Source organism: Solanum pennellii, chromosome 6, assembly GCF_001406875.1.
Source record: "Solanum pennellii chromosome 6, SPENNV200".
Classification (NCBI taxonomy): domain Eukaryota; kingdom Viridiplantae; phylum Streptophyta; class Magnoliopsida; order Solanales; family Solanaceae; genus Solanum; species Solanum pennellii.
In genome coordinates, this window is record NC_028642.1 from 47,629,690 (window position 1) to 47,654,912 (window position 25,223).

The 25,223-nt window shown below is 36.9% G+C and overlaps 1 protein-coding gene across 1 annotated transcript; it reads right to left on the minus strand.

Annotated features, from left to right (window-relative positions):
* Window positions 1-1,578: 1,578 nt before the first annotated feature.
* LOC107023285 (histone-lysine N-methyltransferase ASHH2-like) lies at window positions 1,579-25,223 on the minus strand. The gene is made up of 18 exons (XM_015223927.2): window positions 25,019-25,223; window positions 21,869-23,682; window positions 21,552-21,759; window positions 20,005-20,171; window positions 19,809-19,888; window positions 18,149-18,280; window positions 17,942-18,058; window positions 15,096-15,188; window positions 14,748-14,825; window positions 13,761-13,817; window positions 11,127-12,000; window positions 10,988-11,043; window positions 10,415-10,494; window positions 10,222-10,304; window positions 10,057-10,136; window positions 8,846-8,925; window positions 3,859-3,904; window positions 1,579-2,853 (listed from the first exon to the last, which is right to left on the minus strand). The coding sequence occupies exons 2-18, from the start codon at window positions 23,553-23,555 to the stop codon at window positions 1,777-1,779; spliced, it is 4,995 nt and encodes a 1,664-aa protein (XP_015079413.1). The 5' UTR covers window positions 23,556-23,682; window positions 25,019-25,223; the 3' UTR covers window positions 1,579-1,776.

The window sequence follows — 25,223 nt, forward strand, 5'->3', positions numbered from 1 at the left end:
TACCATTTTATTGCTTAGTTGGATTGTATTGTTGTAGACATTGGGACTCTACAAGATGTGTTCAATTCAAGTTGGGACTCTACAAATTGTGTTCAACTCAAACTAAGATTCTTGGAGGCTACTCAACCCTAAACCCTAGTTCACGCCTATATAAAGGGTACTGAATTCCCTTAAAAGGCATCTCGAAAATTCCATAAAGAGATCAAAATCTCGAATACTCCGCAAACTGATGGATTATTCATAGAGAGATCAAATCTAAATCATCATAGAGAGATCAAATCTTAATCATCCTAGTTCGAGAAATACGCCACTAACGGCACTCGAATCATGGATAAATCTTAAGAGAGTAGAATCAAGGGATCAACAGAATTGTACCCGCAATATTTATCAATAAAATCATGTTTCAAAGCTAGGTGCACTATTTTTTTAATCAACAACTCCAAAGTATTACTCATCTTCTCATCAATTTCTTCCTCAAAACTTTTCTTTCAACCGAAAATGAAGATTGTGATGAAGAATTATTAGGAGTTCCATCATTTTTGTCATAAACAATTAAGATATAGGTATAACTTGGACTCCAATCATAAACTCATGTTGTAGTACAATCTTCAATGGTTTTGGCCCTTACAAATTAAATTCTCATAAGAGACCTCAGATATGTATATATAGTTGTTGTTTCTAATCATGAATACTATTTTTTCACATCTTGAGTTCTTCTTGATGAACACCCAAAGATATTATTACAACAATAGTTCTTGACAAAAATAAATACAACCCAAAAAAATTGTTAATATAAGAAAAACTTGTAAAGATTATGAAAGCACTAATTTAAGAAGAAAAAAATTGGTGTTTGACTGGAAAAAAAGAGGAAGAAAGATTGTACAAAAAGAGAAAGAGCAAGTCGCATAATGTGTTAGAGAGAGTCGACATGAAGTGTATTAAATACTAAATGTTGTTAAGACTATCCTACAAATCTGATCTTTTCAGATTCACTCAAAGGCTTTTTAAAAAAAAAATAGATGAATTTAATGATTAAGATTCAGACCTAAAAATCAAACGAACTTAATGAACTGAATCTGGATGATTAAGATTTAAACCTTCGGTGCAAACCGATTAGGCCTTAATTTGTAGGAGAAGGATATTGATTACACACGGATACATTTTTCTTCCAGTTTTGCAGAATTGTTATCACATGACATAACATGAGTCATATTTCACCTCAGCCTCAGCCTTGGTTACTTACTATGCTAATAATTGCTCGAATGGTAGAATCTCCAAATTTAGCAAGTGACTGTCATCGCAAATCATACTGATGAAGAATGTTGAGCAACTTCTAAGACGGAGTAAGGATGATCTCGATGAGTACCAACTAATTAGCACATTATTAGGCAAAGACTTAGTTATAACAATTCTGAAAAGTGAAAACCCCATGCTTCAACTTTAGCAGAACAGATGTGATATATGCAGATTGACATAATCCAAATGCCCATTGAAGAATTAATTTATGTCAATGCATAAGTAAGTAACAACCACGTCATAAGCAAGTGGACAACATGCACATAATAGACACCATCCAGAGGCCAGCAAGTTTTTTAATGTTCAATTAATGACCGAAAGAATTGAGTCGTTTACCTCTTTTGAGGCATGCTATGACATCAAATAAATTAGAGTAACTTTGGTCCTAAACCTAAAAATTGTGAAAGAATCAAATTTACAAAACTAAAAAGGATTGCAAGTGCGAAAGTACAATTGCTGATATAACCATATAAGGTATGTCTAATACCTATGGAAAGTATTAGGTCGTAGAGCATGACCCAAATTCTGCATTCCAAGGTTGTTATTATGTGTACTCCTAAACTCATTTTCCCTGCTTGCTCCTGCAATGCACATGCTATTTCCTGTGTATTCCCAGCCACTTCTTATCCGAAGCCAGGGAGGTACTAACTTGGAATTATTAAACTTTTGCTTCCTAAAGTTTTTCCTTCCCAAGTTATGAGACTCACTGGCTCTTTCACAACCAAGTTGGTTTCCATTGCCATCCTGAGGTTGGTCTGCTCCAGATACGCTTGGAGGATTTTGAGCCAAGTGACTAGGTGAACAAGTACCCCAATCTTCTCCAGCATTTTGAGGCAGCTCACTAGCAGTAGGCACAAAACCTCTTCTATCACAGGGATATGGAGGTAAAGGAGGAAAGGGATGGAAAGGTATTCCTGGGGCAACAGTCCAGGCATCAAATCTTCCCTTTTGATGACAGCCAAATTGCTGCACCTCGGAAAATGGAATTCCATAAGACACGGGCAACCTTGAAACGAACCGCTGCTGCAAGTGCCCCATAACAACTGGCTGTGGATGTTCTCCGCAATTACCTTCTTCGGTACTGTAAATAGCTGTTGAAGAATCATCAGATAAAACTCTACAAGCCTTAATGGGGACTGAAAATCCAGGAGGAAATTCATAACCAGGAGGAACATCATCATCTAGGACCTGCTTCTGGTCCTCAGCTACATCACTCTCATTTCTTGGATCTGACTTTGCTTCAGCCTCTTGATCCCATCGACTTTTACGCTTACGTTTCTTTGCCATACACGCTTCCCCAATATCAGAACATGAAGCAGAGGAGCCATCAAGCACACCACCATCTGCTTGAACAGATGCAACTGTTGAATGGCAGGTATAATCAGCTCCTTCTGAAGTTTTACAACCCCAATCGCACCATTGATTTTGTGATGCTAAACACCTATTGTACTGTGAACCAGAATGTGTGTTGATACGGCAATCATCTCTATCAATACAAATTCTTTTCCTGAGAGGTCTGAGTATCCTATCTCTAAAGTTCCTTGCAATTTGATGAACCTGACATACAGTAAATCACATATAATTTGTCACCTAATCACTCTGAATAAGAAAATTTTGAAACAAAAGTAATTAACTGAAAAAAAATATCCCTATAATTATTATGGATATAACTCGAAACATAGATCAACAGCAAAAACATAACAAGCATGAGAACAACCTGCTTTGTAAAATTAAGAGAGTCAATGGCATACACAGAGATTCAAGATCAGGCAGTAACAGAGTATCGTGCACACAACATTTATCAGTGTATGCTAATTCCTAGCCCAATCGCTAAGATCAGCATAAATAGGACATCCCTTAACAGGATGTTCCATCTTCGTCTAATCAAAGCTTCATCTTTCCTTCCTATCTTGCAAGGATAATTGAGATGCTGGTCTCTTACTCACCATCATCTTTAAATATAGTTGATTTGAATTGGATAATCAGTAGCCTTAATCATTTATACAAAGGAACAAGGTCAAAGATAACAGGAAATAATCTTGTACCAGTCTAAGACATCAGAGATCGATTACTTCCCTCATAGCAACAAAGGTGAGCCCAAGCTTATGAATGCTTCACCAGAATTTTGCATCTGTATTCTGTAACCATTGTTTTGGTACTTGTTTAGGCCTTGTCCATTAGTTACTTGCAAGTGGGACATTTGTTCTACTTTTCATTTACGTTTCACTTCATTTTTGATATATTAGATCTTTGGCAAAGTATGGTTATGAACTTTTTTTTGAGAAGGAAAGTATGGTTATGAATTAGTTGAGACTTGAGACTTAAAACAGACCAGTCTTCCTCATACATGCACAAAAACCTCAAGCAACAAGCACAAACAGAATCGCAAGATAACTAAGGAAAAGTTCAATTTCATACCAATACGATATCTCAAGTTCTCAACTGATATCCAAGTATCAATTCAATGCAGATATTATGCTGGAAAAATAAAAGGAAAGGAACGTGGTTCTAGAACTACTTGATGGAAACAAAAGACCTGCTTAGTAAATCAGAAAGCAGTACCTGTTTGTCTTCATGCTCTGTCAATCCCAAAATTGAGCTCCTAAGGCTGCAAAGAGGAAAAACAACTCTTTCAGAAGTAATTTCAAATCTGGATATCACTTTAAAAGGCATAGACAAAAGTGAATTTTAGAGAATTATAACAAGCAAATGTGGGAATATTTGATAGGCACCACATAAGATGGAAGATAAAAGACACAATCTAGAGTAGTCAGCATTTGGAGAGATGTTATTGCCATAATGGTCAGAAAGCATGTGGCACAGCTGTCATCAGTGTCAGCAACCATGCGTGTAGTATATTGTTCAAGGGCAAGATATGAACTAAGAATGCATGCAGAAAAGGTAGATACAAAAATGGATATGGTGTAGGAAAGTGTAAAAATTATAAAGTTTGATATTGTCTAGAACTAAAAAAAATGGGGTCGTTAGGTTGACAGACAAGTGTGAAATAGATGGTAGGAAATATAGAGAAATCCCACAGCCGTGGGATACACTAGGAATCTGCAGGACGAGATCCCACAACTGTCGTTAGAATTTGCTCTTTATCTAATCATGGAACTAACAAATTGTATACAGGACAAGATCACATGGTGTATGTTATTCATAGACAATAATGTGTTAGTGTCAAACTTAATTTGTGTATGCTATTCATAGACGATATTATGTTAGTGTCAAAATTAACAAGGATGTCAACCAAAGGCAATAATAGGGAGCACTCCAGAAATAAAATATTTTAAAACGTGAAAATAAACCAAATTATTCATTGAAAGTTTGTCCAACAGAATAAGAACGAAGATTAAATGAGAGATGAATATCCAACAGGTCGAATCAGAGGGGAAAATGGAGGAGAGCCACAAGAACATACGCAATCATAGGGGATATTCAGCAAAGAAAACGGCAAGTTTTATAGAACAACATTTAAGGAAAACGATGTTATACAGGAGGGAGTGTTAAGTCTCTGAGACCCAACATATCCACAAGATGCATGTTGCAGACATGTGTGAATGTAGGTGAATGTGCGGTTTCATAAGGTGAAAAAAGATTTTTTTTTAAAAAATCGCAAACAACAGAAGATGCAATCAAGGCACTTCTATGATTAAATTAGAGAAAGTTGACTAAGATGATGCCATCATGATTCTAGTCCTACATAGACCTCCAAATACACCCAACTTCAAATGTGAATGGTGATACAGGAGGGAGTGCTAGGTCTCTTAAGACCCAACATATCCACAAGATGCATGCTGCAGATATGTGTGAATGTAGGTGAATATGCGGGGTTTCATAAGGTGAAAAAAGATCGCAAACAACAGAAGATGCAATCAAGGCACTTACATGATTAAATTAGAGAAGGTTGACTAAGATGATGTCATCATGATTCTAGTCCTACATAGGCCTCCTAATACACCCAACTTCAAATGTGAATGGTGAGTGGGAGTATTACAAGGGGAAAGATAGGCCTAAAAAATCACATGGAAAGTATTTCTAAAAGACCAGCAATATCTCAGAATCAACGCAATCTTCTTTTGAGATATGGGAATCCATGCAATCTTGTGTAAAGAACATGAAAAAAAGTAAAAGATTTACATAAGCACGTACCAACTAGTTGAGATTCAGGTTCAGTTATGACGAATACATTTACATTAGGTTCAGTATTTGCTAAGAATCTTTCTAGTCCATTTAGAAATGTGTCAGTAAAAACTGTAAAGAACATCAAGATCTGAAGTGTTAAAGAATGACGAAAGTCCATAAGATGGGTGAACTCCTTATAAGGCTTGGCAATCCTCCTCCTTTGAGCTAGCTTTTGGGTGGTGAGTTAGGCCTAAGACCGAACTTAACATGGTATCAGAGCAGGGTCCGTCTCACCTGATGTTAGGGCCCCCAAAATCAAAATTGTCCAAGCACCAGATGCTAAGCACTGGGCGTGCGGTGGGGTGTTAAAGAATAACAAAAGTCCACATTGGTAGTTAATGAGATGGGTGGGCTCCTTATAAGGCTTGGGCAATCCTCCTCCCTTTGAGCTAGCTTTTGGGGTGTGATTTAGGCCTAAGAACTAATTTAACAGTAATTGAATGTAGGAATTAAATTGGTTAAAGCAACAATGTACATAGCAAAAATTCATAGAGAATCCCAAAGAGGATGAAATCAAGGTGTAGTACTAGTTACGGTCTACGTTCATCAACATTTCCTCTTTTATTTATTTTTTATTTGTATAATGTCCCACATTGGTATATAACAGCATTTTAAGAGGATTAATATGGATATTGAGCTACTCCATCAACTGTTTTGTAATTTTGGGTTAAATTCTCATATTCTTCTAACTTGGTATCAAAGCTAACATTTGGTAGGCTTGTTCTTACACCTGTAACCTCATGCTGAAGTTCCTGTGTTAACCGTAAGATCAAATCACATGTGACGAGTTTAAAAATCAAGTTACAAGTGCTCGAGCATGTTGGAGACGCAGTATGTATCACAAGTATAACTGCATTGAAATAGGTAGCAAGCCATGGACTACTACACATAAAATTTAGATTTTGGGTTGGATGTTCAAATTCTCTTAATAATATTTAACTATGTGAATGTTGTATCTAAAAGCTTAAACATCTAAAGAGCGAACACTTTTATAGTCTTATATATTTATTTATTTATTTATTTATTTATTATTTATTTATTTTAGGTCTAAAGCACACCCCTAAAGTGTGGGGGACGGAAAACTCTTGGGCAAAATATGTGAGTGTTTTTTAGATGAAGAATATCACTTAACAAGAGCACTAACTAGCCCGTATACCAAATGTACTCTAAAAAGTAGAAAATCTTACAAAATGTGAAAATATTCTTTTTAGATGGCAATGAAACCGAATTGAGGATCTCAGCTATTTGGTGTCATGATTGTGTATACCCACTCATTTAAAAGCTATGCTGCCAAAGAGGAGGTACTCGTATGGTATAGTTCAGGACTACAATCAGACAAGAAAGGGAATTGAACAGATGATAAGCAAAAAAAGGTGAAGATATGGCATGTGACGCATAAAATATAGAAATAACCAAACTCGTCAGCATTAATAGGCACATTATTGCCTGCAGTTCTAAGAAACAAACAGCTTAGTTCTCTAGAACTTCAACAAGAATTGGCATATTTGATATCAACATATACTAATTTGGTGGACAATTTGGAGGGAGAGGAACCAAAGGTGTTTTGAAGACAAGAGCATCTCTTTCCAGAAGTTGAAATGTATTGTTTAGTGCTTTTCTATTTTTGGTGTATCCATGAGTACCCTCAAGAGGCAGCGGACATAATTAATGTTTTAGACACTTCATGAGGGATCTATGTGGTAGGATTTGCTCTTTTTACTACTACTGTAATACTGTAATTACTACTTTAGTACACTTTGGTGTAGTTCCTTGTTTACAATAGATATGTTAACTGATTAAAAAAAAAAAAAAGAACTTCAAGAAGAAGATCAAGGGGATTATAAAAGTTCATCTTTTATCAGAAAATAGGAGAATAATATTATTAACGAAAGACATTGCACCAACTGATACAGCAGGAGTCTCCAGAAGACACGCAAGAAAAAGGACAACAGAAGATCTTCAAAGATATACCATATTTAAATACCAAGAAGGATGGAAAGACACAATAAACTGCAAAGGCTCTCTGAACCTTCCGACAGAGTCTTCTAAATGTCACAAAGTATGAGATGTTTGATGTGCCTAAGAGTTTTAGAAAGAAAGAAAGACTTTTGGAATTTTGTCAGGTATAAAACATGCTATAGACATTTATGTGGCTAGAAAATCATGTCATCGAGGTAAAACTAGCAAATTCATAACTATATTGTTGCTATATGTAGAAAGGCGTCATGTTTTGGACGTCGAAAGGCGATAAAAGGCGATAAGGGTCTGCCTCGCCATGAGGCGAGGCGAACGGCGAGGTTCTCGCCTTTTTGAAGTGCGGCACCCTTTAATACCAAAAAATTAAAATATTTAATTGCATATGTAAATAATCAAACAATAACATATTAGCAATTTTTTCAATTCAAAAAGTAAAAATAGATAGTACATACTAAAAGTCTAGAACTTGAATGAGAAAGAAAAGAACAAAAGTCAAAACAAAGGTAGAAGTGACTCAAGTCTGAAGAAGAAAAGAAGAAATATGTATTATGTTAACTTTCTCCAAAAAAGAAGAAATATGTATTGGTTAGACGTTGGAGTCACCGGAAAAGCCTGGCTAGTTGCCGGAGGAGTCTAGTCAAAAATCCTAAAATTACCTTTTAACTTTTAAAACCCTAGATTGGTCGCCTTTTTTTTTAAGAAAATACAAAAGGCGACACCTTTCTAGCCTTTCTCGCCCCTTGCCTCTAGCCTTTTGTCATCATAGTGTCGCCTTTTGAAGATCGCCTCACCACAAAGCTAAAACGCGATGAAGGGTCGCCTCGCCTTGCCTCTTGCCATTGGCGACGAGGCGATCGCCTTTCACAACACTGGAAAGGCGTCATCCTTGTCCAAACATAATAAAGGAATGTGTCACATAAAATGGGACAGAGGACTAGTAGTCATGAACATCATAAAAGTTCATCGCGAATAAAACATATGTAACATACTAATCATATAACATACTCCTCATACATGGAGACGAGATGATATTCTAGTAGCTCTTCCCTGATTTAGAAATTTAAACAAAATCAAGATTCAACTCCAACAATTTGGAACTTCCAATATAGTGGCATATAAATATGGTAGTTGTGAAACCTTTGTTTCTGCTACCATTTTTCTTTAATGTAAACAGTTGCACTTCTGTAGTTTCTAGTTCAGCACTCGCATTTTAAGGGTACACCGTAATTCATATTTGGGTTTGACATTTGAGTTGCTTTTTAGATCATTATCACTGCAGGAAAAAAAAAGGAAACTCTACCCAAATATCATATGCAGGCATGAATTCCACACAAACAATCAGAAAAGAAGTTAGAAATATTTTATATAAGTAACATCTGCTAACCTCTGAACTCCAGCTCTAGATGTGCCTCCGTTAATGTGCTCAGGAGAAAGGATGTCTCTTACAGCTAGATGCTCTAAGACCTGTTAAAGTAAGTTGACATATTGTGAAACCCAAAGCTTGGTATGATAGAAATGACAAATAACAGATCTGCTATGCAAATCAAGAGAACCCTCTGTGACATAAGAAGCCACTAAGACATTGCCCGATTACATATTGACGTATTTCTCACTCAAGTTTCATGCTACACCATCGTAATGACAAGAAAGACAATCTTCTTACGCATTCAGGCCACCAGCCATATTGCTGATTTTGTTAATATGCTTGTGTTAGTTAAAGAAGAGATCTTGATAGGAAAACTGTTACCTCTTTAATTCTAACGAGACTTGGTGAAAAAATTGAATCTCCAAAGCCAGAAAGGACGAAGAGAAGATTACTACTCTCTCCATCCCAATTTAAGTGTCTTCCCAATTTAGTCTGTCCCAGCAAGACTGCCTCTTTCTATATTTAGTAAGTTCTCCAATTCTATACATGGAAAGTTTTGAGACCACAAGATTTAAAGGACTACACACATCTTTAATTGAAGACCATAAGATTCAAAGTCTCCCTTTATTTCTTAAACTTTGTGCCCAATAAAACTAAAACACTTAAATTGGGACGGAGGGAGTAATTGAATTAGATATGTGACATTGGGTTTATGCTCTTCTTACTAGTGATGGTAACCACTTCACATTGTTTTTATCTATCTAACTATTCAATGATTTAAATATATCGTTTCTGATGTTAGAATGGGCAGAACACAGGAAGTGTGTATATATATATATATATATATATATATATGGTATTCCATGTTTATTTGTAAATTACATTATATTATCCTACCCGTTCAGTGACTAAATGCCTTTTTATTTTTTATTTTGTTAGCATACTGAACTACAGTGATCATTGCATTGCTTTGTTAAATAGTTGAGAACTTCCATAAGCTGCTAGCTATTTGATTTATGTTTATCTGCACATGTGTTAAGAGTGACATCTTAAGAAGCTGCGACGGAAATAAATAATTTGTCAGTAACATAACTTCTAGCTCAAGCACATTCAGACCATGAACTGGTGCTAAAGCTCATATATCCGTATAGCCTTTCAAATTCTCATACTTCCAAGCTAACTACTCAAATCAGCAGAGCAGAAGTATAGGTTACAGAATACTACATTACCTTCAGCAACTTTCTAAGAATTGGAATCTTATTGAACTCCCTCCTGTATCGCTTCATTATGTTGTGTAACATCTGTAAACCTAACAAGCAAAAACAAGAATAGATTCAACAATCAGTATATTTGAAAATAGAAAAAGCCAATGCATAGTAAGCACCATTTATTACCATTTTTGTTTATAATATCCATCAAAACTGTGCGTGACTTAGTTTTCAAGATTGCATCAAGTATCATAGAAAGGTCCCTGTTGCTGCAAACAAATAAATGCATAAATTAACAATTATGTAAATAAGAAGTAGCACCAGCTAAGAATGCAACTCTAAGTACTACAAAGAGTTAAAAAGTCAAGCCATGTGTTACCTCTGGATAGCTTCACCATTACAGCCATCCCCTGAAGCAGCAGTTAAAAGGAGGAGCTTCAGGTAGCACCTGGACGCATCCTGCTCCAAGAAAGAGAAATGTAATAAGAGAAAGAAAAATGTAGATTACTGTGGATTAGGCATGCATGCATTTACACATATGGCAGAAGTTCAAAAACAGGAATGCTTTCAGAATACTATAGAAGGACCATGAAAATCTAGATGAAGAGGTTACTAAGTAAAGGCTTGGTTAAGAAACTGGAAATGCCTGAGAAGATCAAAATAGGACCATGAAAATCTAAATGGAGAGGCTACTAAGTCGAGATAACACTACGTGGCCAACAATGATGAATGATGATCCCTCATCACCACCCACTATATGAGCACCTTCCACCCCTCCCTTTCAACAACTTTTTGGCCTATTCCCCTCGATGAATTACACCAAAGAGTCTGCACCAAAGTGCAGCACAAGCAGAAGAAGGACCATTCACATAAGAAACCACAATGATTAATCACAAATCACTCAGCAAGAAAAAGTAGTATAGATTACATCATCTAGCTTTTAAAAACTCACCTTGCGTTTGCTTATTCCACCATCATGATCCAACAACTCATTAAGTTTCTCTTCAACTGCAAATTCAGGTAAGAAGAGTTAATGTAACAATACTCCACAACTTGCGGATTCCAAAACAAAATCAAAAACAATGATATACCTGCTTCAAAATGACCATGTAAGGAGCCATCTGGAGGTTTCTTCAATTTAGGTTGTGGAACTTGCAATTTACTGTCCACATCAGGCGATGATCTGGAATTCACAGCGTAATTCCTCTGTTTCCCCTTCTTCACTAAAGAAGATTCACGCAAAGTTTTCACAAACAGACATGATTCGGGTGTCTCTTTCCCATTGCTGGATTTTGACTTCTTTAAAGACTTGCTAACCACTGCATCAGGAGAAGTTATATCCAATGCCTGTGCGGAAGAGATAGAGTACTTCGCAAAATCTCCAGCTACCGTGAACCCTTTTCTCACTCCAGATACAGTTTCACATGTATCTTTCAATGACAAGGAAGTCTCAACAGGTTCAGTAGAAGAATGAGACAGACACTCTGAGGCTTTAAATGTCGCACATGTTTCTGCCTTTAAAGCTGATGCAGGAGATACACCAGGGAAGTTCTCGCTTTCCTCTCTAACATTCAAGCTAACAACAGCAATAGAGTTGCCCAAATTAACTTTTTCTTGACCCACAAAACTGTTGATATCTGTTTGACAGGAAGTCTCCTGATTTTCAGCAATTAATCCATCCAGTGTGTTTTTCTTCTTAGGCCGTTTCCGTTGGATTTTAATTTTAGTACACTTAATAGAACTTGTAGCACATGTAATGTTGTCTTCTTTATGATCCATTTTTGCATACTTGGGCAGCAAGACAGGCTCAGGATACTCATCATCCGAATCCTCCTGAACAATCACTTCCGCATCCAGCGGGTCACCACCTATATAACCCCGACAATTAGGTGAACCACAAACACACTTTTTTACTGCAGCCCCAAAGACTCGGACAAAATTGTAGTCAAATGTCACCTCTTCACCCTGATAATAGGATCCAAAGCATATAACAGTTGGAAACATACTAGAAACAAACCAAAAGCACATATAGCTAGTATTAAGACGGAAATTATTCCAAGAGAGGATTCAAACAAGTATAGACTATAGTAACCATGCCTACATAGGAAACAACTGAAGAAGCAAAGAAGTCCAGATAATCTGTGGAATAACCATGTCTTAAATTCCTCTACTGATGAAGACACCTTCATTCCCTCAACAAGCTTGTTCTTCTACAACAGCTCCACCCCCAAAAAAAAAAAAAACAGGAGAAGGAAACCAAAACGCAATACAATAAATATTTCTCTCACAGATGGTTATGTTGTTAACAAATACCCCTCGTCTAGAAAGAAGACACTAGGTTTAATTTATGAAGTTTGTCAAGTATTTTTCCACATAACAGGATACCCTTTGTTTCCTGCATGAGTCCAATCAAAATTTTCTCAACACCAAATTAGACAGCTTTGTCCCCTACACTCCCCCTACCAGAAACAACAGAAGTTCAGAGAAGCAGGCTGAAAGCAGAAAATGACAATGGTGTCCTTACTGGCCAGATCACTAACTCTCCTGTAAAGGAGAAACCCTTTGAAGGTAACTGTTGCATCCAAGATTAGCATGAAAGAGAAGTCAAGGTGTTTTAACTCTAATATACAAGTCGTATATTTTGCTTTTGCAACACTGGACATACTATCCGAGAGTTCAGCATTCATGACTATTGTATTCTGATTCAACATAGCTGAGAGCTAATCATAAGAGTTCGACTAATCATGTCAATCAATGTAGTAGTGATGTTTAAGATAAAAGAATTGGAGTGTAGAAGTACAACCAGACTTCTGGACTTACAATTACATCCCTCCAGTGGACTTCTTCCACCGGAATACCATCTTCTTTCTTCTCTACCTCTCCTTTCTCCTCCATTATCCCTTCATTTTATCTCTCTGCGCTTCTCTTTTTAGATGTTACAAGAGAGTACATTTCAGATCTCGGGGGATCTGACGACATCACGGAGCCAAGATCAAAAGCTGAAGTTAAGAATAATTCGGTTGAAAGTGCTAGGCACCATATAGGAGAATGGTTCTTAGCAGGGGAACTCTTGGTTGGATATGCAAGAGGCTAGTGTCCAATGTACATTCTCATTCTTTTGCACTGAATACGTCCAATGAAACTGATGGATTCCTTTGACTACTCTAGTGGCTCATGACTGGACTAGTTCTTTCGGGTACTTTATATATACGTTGACATCCCCGAAGTTGAGGACTTCTATTCTCATGTTGATGTCATGGTCTTATGTGAAAGTTGTTTTTAAGCTTTTCTAATAAACGTTGAATGATGGTGTGGACTTCCCAGAGTCCTTTTGCATGTTATGTGACGGAATGGGAACATCCTGATCCATATTTATTTACTGAGTCTACTCAATTATGAGAGGTTGTCTTGTTCAGCAGGGTAGTCGAGTGCCGGTCACGTGACCCTGAATTTGGGGCGTGCCAGTACTTATCATAAATTTAGGGCTTGATTATTGCAACAAAAACACCCGTTACAAGTTTTTTCAATCTGTTATGCTGATGTTTGCAGCTTATTAGATGTTAAAGAGCTCTGAACTACTTGTATACTTGTTGGAAAAACATAAAACTAGAACAGAGTAAGGGCTACTAGAGGACACATTTTCTTTTTGTTGTATGCAGGTCATTTAGGATCCTGTGAATGGTCAAAACCAAGTAAGTTGGACTACATAAAAAAACAGACGTTACCTTCTTTATGTCCCTAATAGCAAAGAGTCCTATGCAGACCTCTCCATTCACAATCCACTGTTCAGAAAATGAAAGGAAGTTGAGTCAAAACATTAATACTATTGAAACATGCACTCAATACTTCCATGTAAACAATTGAAACATGCTCCAGTGATTGTCTATTGAAACATGCACACAAAAATGGCTATGGAGATTCAACTTAGAAGACCACATAATCTGGAGAAAGTTCATCACCCATAAGTGTGGTACGTCAAACCAATGGACAATAGAAGTAGTCAGATCCACCAACGGTACCAGTTTATGGAAAACAATCAGGAATTATTGGCCAGGTTTCAACAGTAGCATCTGCATCAAGATTGGGGATGTCTTGAAAACTGATTTTCGGGATGATATTTGGACAGGTCAAAGCTCTTTGAAGAACCTTTTCACTAAACTTTACTCTTATCAGCTTAAAACAACAAACAACATTTAATCAGATTTTGGAGGAACAAGGATGGAATCTGAATTTTAAGAGATCTCTAAATGACTGGGAAATTAAGAAAGTAACAAACTTGCTACAGACTCTAGAACCATTGAAGATCACCCCTGAACTACAAGACAAACCAAGTCGGAAGCTAAATAGCAAGAAAATCTTCTTACAAAATTACTTGGTGGCTTCAGAATTGACTATATTTGTAGCAAGTTAGGAGCTAACAATATGTACGCTCCAACTTGGGGGGGACTGTTAATAATTAGAAAACTTTATATGCCAAGAACTCATTCCTTGCATATATAGGAAATGTTTAAAACCTTTGTACTTGTGTATATTGGAATAGGATTACCAGTAATTTCTTTCCTTTCCTTTTAGTATTACTTGAATACTTTCTTTTTTTTGGATTACTTGTACACACTATATAAACCAAACATGCTTGAGGGAATAATCAAGCAATTCATTCTCATCTGCTTTTACAGAATTAAATGCAGACTGCAGTTGCCAAGCATATTCACCTTTTCGGTACGACAATTAGGATCACAGCTATGATTGATGAAACGGCCCAAATTCCCCTTAGCACATGCATCAATTACCTGAAACAAGAGGCATAAGGTGAAAGAAAACAGAAAATTACTGAGTCTATTATATACAGCAAGTCATTACAAATTTAAACATATTGACCGTAGAATGAAAACGGTTCAAAATAGATATACATGCCAAAGTTTATTTCCTTCACACTATAAATCCATCAATAGATACATATACCAAAATATCTATATCCTTTACATTACAAATCAAGCTATATTTGACACTTAACAACATTAATATCTGTTAATTAGAGATATCAAGGTGAACTGTTATACCTCGCTGCCGTTAAGTGTCATGAAATAAAAATGCTTATGACACTTCAACGCATACTCCTTTTGCCGAGCCTCGTAAACATGCATATCAAGCACCTAGGAATTTGTAAAATTTAAAGCTATAAGTCAATAATATTTCGGTAACACAAAGCAAATCATGCATGAATACATATCATACATATGAAGAGGAAACCTCTAGAAATCAAATAAGAAATTCTAGACAATCTTTTGATGAAAATAAAACAAGCATCAATGACATCAATGGTAAGATGATGTGAATTTGGATCAAACTTACACCCAAGGAATTGAAAAGAATTCACAGTTGGAGCAAGCCCTGGGCGCTGATGAAAATAGGAGAAGAGATGGAATTTATATGAAAGCGAAAAATGGAAGGAGATATTCCTTCTTCAGGGAAAGAATAGACAACCTAGAAGTACCAGAGTATCAATAAAGGTCGTGGCAGAGATTCGGGAGGAACTAATGGTTTAGATGATTTCTGAATGACATATCTTGGAAATGCCCCTTCACCTCTGACCATGATATTGGAAGTTCAAGTACCAAGGAGATAAGTGGGGATCTCCTGGGTGGGGCTCTTAGGAAGTGAGACTTACCATGTCACAAAAAAATAAATTTCTGAATGAGCTAATCTACCACCAGGATTGATGAGGAGAAGTGGAGAACAGAGTAGTAGCAACTGCCAAATGAAAAATAAGTATTTGGGATTGATATAAAAACTAATTGTACACAAAAGCAGGAAGGCCAAACAATCAGAGGTCTGCCGGCCACCGATAGAGATGCCCATTGGCAAGCAGATCTTCAGTCATTTGCACTATTAGTGAAAGAGGAAAACATCAAATCCAAATATGGATTGTGCAATCAGAAGAAGAAGCTATGAGGAACTTTATTAATTGTAGAAGATGGCCTAAACAAGATGTGAAATATGTCCCAACCAGCCTTAAGATAGATCATGGGTGAGTTAGACAGATAGGAAAATAGCCAGAAACAGTTGAAGACTCAGCCTCTAAAACACTCCTTGAATCATATATTATTGGAGTTCAATGCTGGGAAAATCAGAGAACTCTCCAGTTAGAATATGCAACACTGTTTGAATATTGAATCAAATAGAATAAACCTAAAAATTATAAAGTAAACAAATTAATAATTTGAGTAGGAAAGCGCCTAGGTTAGTTTTCCTCTCTCTTTCCGAAAACAATAGTGTACAAGAGTTTGATAAGGTTCAAAAACAGAATCCATAAAAAGCCATAATATCTGAAGGGATGAAGGCAGCATCACTTAAGGGTGCCCTTATAACTGGAAAGACAGCAAAACGAAAAAAATAATGCAAAGACGAATATAGGGAAGGAAGGGTGTGCAAAAAGATTGGGGAAATCGGAAGATGATTCTTAGCTCTCAAAAAGCTAAAACAATTTAGGAGCAGCACAGGAGTAGGATTAAAGAATGGAATAATTACAGTCCAGTGCCATTAGGTGATCCGTTATCCAGTTTATAAAATATCTCCCATATGCAAATTTAAGTAAAAATATACATTATACATATAATGTACATAATCAGTGTACAGGTCTTGTATATTTCAGCTAGCACCGCAATTAAGGTCGAGCGAAGGTACATATGGTTAAGTATCCCTTTTTAAAGAACTATCATGACATTAATCATGACAGCTATGAAGGAATATGTCTGGGCCCAAAGATGTATTGACACAAAAAAAGAGAAAGCTATGTCAATACATCTTTGGGCCCAGATATTCCTTCACAGCTGTTATTGACACAAAAAAGAGAGCTTGGGAGATTTTCATCAATAAGGGGCATAAGTTGGTCTATGCCAGGAAACATGAAGGATTCTTTCGCATGTTGGAAGCAGGATGGAAATCAGTCATGGCACAGGGAGAGATGGAAGATTGTCCCAGCCTGCATTTGATGGACTATTTGGCTGGAAAGGAATCAGAGATGTTCAGAGAACAAGGGCTGCTCTATGGAGAAGATGAAGCTGAATTGTTTAGCTCTTTTCTATTTGTGGTGTAAACATGAATATCCTCGTGAAGATGAGGATATCCCTAGTACCTTAGAATACTTTATGAGTTCAAAACAGCAACACTTTTGTATTTCTGATTGTAAGTATTACTGTAATACGTCCCGAGTATTCCTTTGTTTATAATACAAGTTACCTTCCCCCCCCCCCAAAAAAAAAAGTAGCTCTAAATGATGAAAGGTAGCTCCATAAGGAGGGGCACTGAGGGGAAATCGTTAGGGAAATCATCGTGATTAGATAAAGCAAGATCCATCATCCAGGAGCCTAATATGACAATCAACAGACATTAGCAAGCACATTGTGATAAAGAGAACTCTAAAGGAAGAAAAAGGAAGTTCCAAGGCCATACTTGAACACAAAAGAATTGAAATTTGGGGTGATTTATGATACTAGAAAGTCCAAGACTAGAGTTCTGAACTAAGTTGAAGGAAATGAATACGTGTAAAAGGAGGCAAAGGGGTTCTGTTTTCTGCAAAAGAAATAAGGGTGTTGATTTGTTTTCCATGAAAACAGGTTATGATGTCATTTCGAAGCTGATGGGTTTACCACCACAAATTGGTGATTTTCCCCAAAAAAAAAAAATTAGTTACTAATAGCATGGTCATCTCTTAACTTTCACAATCTCTTTTCTTGGGAAGGGGTACCCACCCAGGGGAGGGGGGTTGAGATAAACATAGTAAAGTTTTGGTATCATTAGGGTTAACATAAAAAAACGACGTGTGATTTCCAAATATTGCACTACTGTGTCCAATTCCAGTAATTCCCATAACTGTCTCCAAAATTCTGTAGAGAAGATATCTCACCTCTCCAACATATTCAATAAGAAACTGCCCTTCAGATACATTTTCGAGAAGCTGTAGGCCATAACCCTTCTTTCCATATTTAAAGCACTTCAGTTTAGCATAGTTGCGTTTCTGAAACTGCAAGCAGTATATGATAGAGATGATACAACCTGCAGGATAAAGCAATATACAAAAAAAAAAAGAGTAACCCTTTGCAAGTTAAAGAACCTGTTGATTTGAACAGAATTCTCCACAAGGACAAGTCCCTTTAGCACACTCTATATTGAGAATCCGGTTCAGGCATCCGTCTCCACAGCCCATTCGACCATCTGAAGGTGGCTTGCAAAGGCAGACCATGATCTAATAGGAAAGGACAACAGAATGAAATAGAAATTATTGAAAGCACATCAGAAATCATAAGTTGATTGGAGATGAACGTGCAAATACATTTTGGAAAAAGGTAGGTTCAAGATGATCATGCAGATACTCAAATAAGCAGCAGTTCACAAAGAAATAAGTAGGGATAATGGAAGGTGTATGTTCCTTAGGAGATGTTAGCTCAAACATAGAGCCAGCCAAGGGCATGAGGTGTGTCATATAAGTTAATTTCATGCAAAACAAGATCAAAAAAAAAATAATCATGTCAGTCTTGTAAACATTGTATATCACTTGATATTTAGTTCTACAAATGAATTGCTTCTCTAGAGGTTGCTGAAGAATCTTCTCAACCCAACTTCTATCAATTGAATGTTCAAACTATATTTTCCTCACCCATCTCAAAATGCTTTAGTTAATGTAAGTTCATTTCTTTACTTTAGAAGTTATCCAACTGCTCTAAATATGAGAAGAGAAGATGTAGACCTATTATCATGATAATGGACAAGAACCCCTTCTAAAAGACATCATTTAAATGAACCCCAGAAGAACCGCATGGTACTTCCTTCTCAAATAATCATTTCCTTTCATTTTACCGCAGAAATCTACTTCACATAAACCATACTCCACATAGTATCATAGCCGGGTGGAAAATATCAACTCAGAACATCGTAACCAGAGCGGACAACAAATTACCAAGATTTACACAAGAAAGACTCATAGTATACACACCACTTAGTTGTTTAGAGGACCAAGAGTTACTCATATACGGCATTTCTTTAAACGGATGTACCTGAATGTCTCATTGTAGCCAATAATACACCAATGCCCACACAAAGTCACCGCCAAGAAAAAGGAAAGGAACAGGAAAAAGATGCATCAATTAGAGGCCAGAAATAACAGAATTTATGAATTTTAGGAAGTTTCACTTGGAAAAAAATCTCAGGACTTAAATAGCAGAAACCCATGAGTTTGGCCTAGTTATGTAATACGCGTAGGTACATTTAACTACCAGATCATATCTCAAGAAATAGGTAAAATCAAGCCTAAATCCCTCCCAAAAGAAAAAAAATTAAGTCCAGAAAGTTAACAACAGTAATATCCATAACTAAATTGCAGTACCATAACCGCTGAAACTCACTTTCTTATCGCAAAATCAAATAATAAATTACTATCCAGGAAGTAAGATGATTCAAATATGCGAAATGGTCACCTACAACACCAAAAATGTGATTTTATTTGTAAATCAACCTTTCTGATGAAATTCCTTCTTTAAGGCAATAGTCTTCTGCTAAGAATAAGTCACAACTCACACGTTAATTTTTGATAAACCAAGACACTTAGTAATAAACTTTAAGAGTTTTTCTTTTTCTGATGATTTTTAAATTCAGAGACAAACTTTGTCTAAAAACACTGAAATTCTAATATGCCTTTATGCTCTTCTACAATTTATTCTTCAAATGAATGCCACAGTGCATATGAGGCAATAATGCAGACTTGATCAGACATCTACCTCATCAATAGGTTGATTTTTGCGGTGGCGATGCAGAAACAAGTTTGACTTGATCCGATTCCAAGATGATTGATGAGCCCCTGCAACAAACATAAAGAAGGAAAGTAATCAGATTAGTGCAAGTTTACTCTGAGATCATGTGCCCAAAGACAATACCAGTGCCATTTCATAAGTACAATTGCTAGATAGTTGATACCAAGTAGATTCTTCTGTCCTGATCCATTCAAACTCAAGTGTGCACGAGAAACATCTTCCTCACCAGAGACATCTGATATTTCCAGCTCGGCATTGATTTCTGAGTTTGACTTCTCTTGGGGAAATGAGCAATCAGCAAAAGCTCTATCCAGATTGTCCTTACAAATCCTTCAAAATTGGTAGGAGACTACAAGCCATTAACTCTTGAAACCAAACAAAATATATCATGCTTTGGCAATCACAAGTGCTTCCATCCATTAGTGAAACCTCAATTATTAAATCAAGATTATCAACCTCCCCACCCCACCCCCGTTCCGAGAAATTGCTTATTACCCTGACTAAAGGAGCTAATAGTCATCTGATGCTTAGTTTTAATAAATCCACTTAATTCTGCAGAACAATATGAAACCATCACCTCTGCGTTCCGACAGCAAATAGCCAGCAATGCAGAAGAATTTTGTATGCACTCAAATTATAAGTTTTTATAAGTCAATAAACAAGAGAAGGGAAATTTTTCCAATATTAATAAAATAACATTAGCTTATCAAAAAGAATAAGTAAAAGAACAAAAGAAAGGAAAGTAAGAGAGACATAATAAGTTGCCTATATGGGCAAAAACAGTTTGATAAGCAATGCCACCTCAGGATTTTGTTTTCAATAATATAGTATGCCATCAGTTACAATGATCTATATTCTCTACAAACTTAACTTTACATATAAGGCAAATTCTCTCGGCAGTAGCTTAAACAAGTGAGTGAGTGCAATGCCCCTTCGTCAAGAATAAAATGGTGTAATTGTTTACGCTAATGGATTGAATCCTTACAACTTGTGTAAGAATAAAACGCTGTTAATTGTTTAGCTCTTTATTATTTTTGGTGTAAATAGGAAGTGCTAGCACAAACAGAAGATATTTTGATGTTTTAGATTATTTGTTTAAAGAAGAGTACAAACAGACACTCTAGTGGTAAGTTGTAATACTTTTGGAGGGGGATTACGATTCTGATGTAGTATACCTGTGGATATACAGTTGAAAAGTTACCATTCTCCAAAAAAAAAATGGAAATGAAGAAGTATCACTGTAACAGTGCTTTTACAATGAAAAGAGCAGATATACAACAAGGCTCCTACAGCTTTAACCGAAAAGCGACCTCTAAGTAAACCCCACAAATTTACAGAAAATACAAAAACTAACATATAGGAGATATAGTGCCTATACCAATAAAAATCTAATTGATTTTTTCAATCTAAGCATGCATAGTTCTAGAACACAGAGAATCAGCATAGCATCTAATCACACAAAGGAAGGATGACTGTTATGGTGACCCACAGAAGCTAGGGAATGGATCTTACTAGTTTTTGAATTACAGCAGGGAAATATAACGCATGCATAGACACATAACAAACATAAGTGAGTGAGCGCACACATGACACATAATTGGGAAGTGTGATCTAGCCATAGTCCACCAAAGAAAAAAACTAACTGGAAACAGAAGAGTATACTATTGGCACATCTGTGATCTAGAGATTATGTGAGCATATATCACATACCATCTGCAGTTTGTTTCTTCAATTTGATCAGCAAGCAAGGAAGGTATACGCCTCCATTTGAGGCAATCATCACACTGCACCCAAGCATTTCTTGGTGGCAAGAGACGCTCACCTATCTCACTCTGCAGAATGTCCATGTTCGAAATGCCTCCATCTAAACTTCTCTTTTCAGAGACAACTTGTCCAAGCTCAGATGCTATTCCATTCTCTACAACATTAGTTAATATAGTCACTGAATACTACAATGTACCAAGGTTAGCTTACATAATTGAACTTTAGAAGCTCAATTTTATTATTACCGAATCATCTGACAATACCTGTTACTGAGTGCTGTATCCCTTCACCTAAACATTTAACAGGGTCACTTTTGTGCTTCATGTCATGCATGATGTCTTCCTTTTCTTTGTTCCCCTTCTTTTTACTACCTCTTCCTTTTGACAAATTTGGGACTTCTGGCCTGCACTTTCCTGATTCCTTCGGTCTCCCCTCTTTAGACACATTTTGCTCATCAGGAGAGGATACCAATTTCTCTGACAACCCTGACTCGGGAGACTCAGTGCCAACACTGGCACAATGATTTCCCTCTGGATCACTTTTAGGATTTGAGGAAGCACACGACATTCCCAAGCTTGACACACCTGAACAACGAAGCAGTTCTCCTGAAAATATCACAGTGCTGAACATGTTGCCCGTCCCATTTCCAGCAGTAGTTAAAACAGAAGTATCAGAACAAAACAAACCATTCCTTTGTTTTTCTCCGTGCATGAGATCCCCAAATACTTCTGTATTGCTCATACTTTCTGGAGTAGGCAAATCTTTCACCCCAAAATTGGGAATTTCTGGGAGCCTCTCTTTTTTCCTTCCTTTTTTGCAGCTCTTCTCATGCATCCTCAAAATTGAAGCATCCACAGGAACAGCACATGGCTTAGACAAAGTCAAATCATGGAACTCTTCTGGAACATCGATTGGAGTATCAGGAATTAGGTTGATGACTTCAGAATCAGGTGAAGTTCCAGGATCCGAGAACCTGTTATTGATCGATCTTCCATCCTGCGAAGGTGACTCAACATGACAAACTAAAGTCTTAGCAGCTAGATCTTGAACTGCGGTTTTTCCAGGTTGGCATCCTTCTGATAAAGAAACATGGTCATTATCCAAATTTCCATTGCAACCATGGAACTGCACATTTAGTACCTCCTCTCCAATCCTATCATCAACTTCACGGGCAACTTTGGGCATTTCTTTCAATTCTTCTCTAGCATTACTGTTTTTGTTAGTATCATTATCAATAACAGGAACATCCATCAGACAACGTGAACCGAATTTCACCTTCAAGGAAATCGGGCCTCTTGGAATGGAGCTTTTACCCTTTGATTTCCGTGGCTTTCGATCAATCTGCTTCTTACCATGTTTCTCATTTCGGCTACCCCCTTTTTTTGCTATTCTTAAATTTTTCTGCTTCCCCGAAGCTATCTCAAGCCTGACATTATGTTCTAAATATCGCACCGTATTTTCTAACAAACCCCAGGCCGAAGAACGAGCTTGTTTACTGAAATAGCTTCTCCTCTTTCTAGTAATCTGCAAAGAACTAAAATCTATGGATGTTTTTTTAATGGCTATTCTCCTGCCCTTTCTTGCTGGTACTGTAGCCAAACTCTGGCTTAACTTGCTGTTGCGCCCACTCCTTCTCCGAGGAGCAATGCATGCATTGTCAGGGCATTCACTTTCAGAAGCATTAGCAGTTTCTACAGTATCTTTGCCTTTATCATCCTCCTTTTGTGACAACTCAGTTATGCTAATTGAGTCAGAAACATTCTCCAGAACATCAGTCCCTGAAACATCAAGTGTGGCCGCTCTCTGAGACACATCAGCAGATCTTATCACAAAGGGTTGAGGTGATTGCAAAGAGACAGATAAGTTTTCAGTTGTGCAATTGGGATCCATGGCATATGTACTCTGCCCAAAATCGCAGACATTGTCTGCTCTTGATATCTGGGAAAGCATAACAACAGTTTTACAGCAATGTACAAAGAAAGCATAGGCCCCAATGTAATTCCTCCTTATACCAGTACAAGTCAAGAACTAACTGCCATGCAAACATATGCTTGCATCAGAAATTCACTGAAGTGATCTGTAAGAGCAAATGATAGTTATATTAATTAGAAAAGCATTCATAATCTTCATCAAACAAGTCTTGAAGCAATCATACACACAGAAATGATGGGAATTGTAAATAGAGAGAAATTCCCACCAAATTAAGGGGGGGGGGNGGGGGGGGGGGGGTGCTATAATATGGACAAGAAACCCACCACCATAAACAATAAAGATGTTACAAAACATAGATATGATGTCAAGGATATAATCAAGTTACCAGGTATGAGAAGGAAGAGTGAGCTATTCTGTTTTCTTTCTTAAATGGTAGTAGGTGACCATTCCATTCCACCACTAGGCCTCACCCTTGAGGGCAAGTCAATCACCTACTACTACATTGCATGTTTGCAGTAGAATTATGGCTCTAGTCTACTCCATGAGGTGAGTTTGATGAAAAGCAGTTGGATTTAGAAAGAGAAGAGTTGTGGAAGATTGTTCATCTTTTAGTTTTCGACTGATTAGGAGAAAGAAAAAGAGAATCTTTTAGGATACAAAAACTCCCTAGTGAAAAGCTAATTGTTTTAGTTTCTCCAATTATTATTCTGGTCCAGAAAGTATATTTCCTGTATCATATAATGATTAAATCTCGTGGATTCTGATCTAACAGCGTACTTTGGTAATGTATCATCTTGGTGGGACATTAATGAAATATTTTGAATTAACAGAGAACCCGGTGCATACACATGCTAAAGGAAGCCTCAGCAATTAAACAGTGCATAACCCAATTCTTACAGATCTGCTTCTCTTTCCAACATTCACCGAACCTAAAAAACTGTTGAAACATCTTGCACGAGCATATATATATATATATATACAGCTTCAATTTTAATAACTTTTTTGTCCTGCACTTATTTTTTGTGCATAGCTGGGACTAAGACCTAGCAGAGTCAAATAATCTAGGTGTTCTCCAATCTGCATAACCCGTGGCAGCAGAGTTACTCACCGCCTCTACGGACTAGAGGGTGATCACCAAGCCCATTAAAGTTGAGATGATCACTTACTACATTGAGCTTGATTACAGAACACCGGAAAACCAAAAAAAATGCTTAGTTCTAGTAAACAGAAGCTTAATGCCGGCACAGATAACAACGCGTATGTACAGGGAAAACTGAAAAGTAACACACAGCCTTGTTTTTTCCCCAGAAAATCCCGAAAGCGAGAGTGAAGATACAGCAATAAAAGCAAACCCTAAGCAGCTAACATCAAAATCCCTAAAATCAAAGCGCCAACACCAATGCAGATACATACATATACCTAACTGCCATAAAATCAAAAAAAAATACAGAAAAAGGAAGAATCAACAATAAAGATCATACCTGGTGAATTTGAAGAAGCTCTTGAGGAACAGTAACAAGGCCAATTTCAGCAATTAAGCATACAAGTATCTCTCTAGGTTTTTAGAGAGAGAATGGATATTTATTGTAGCGTTTTCTAGAGAGAGAAAGAGGAATCACTTTGGGTCAGCAAACGGTTTTTAAGAGTTGGCGAAAGAGAGAAAGGGCTCCGGCGGAACTCCTTTCA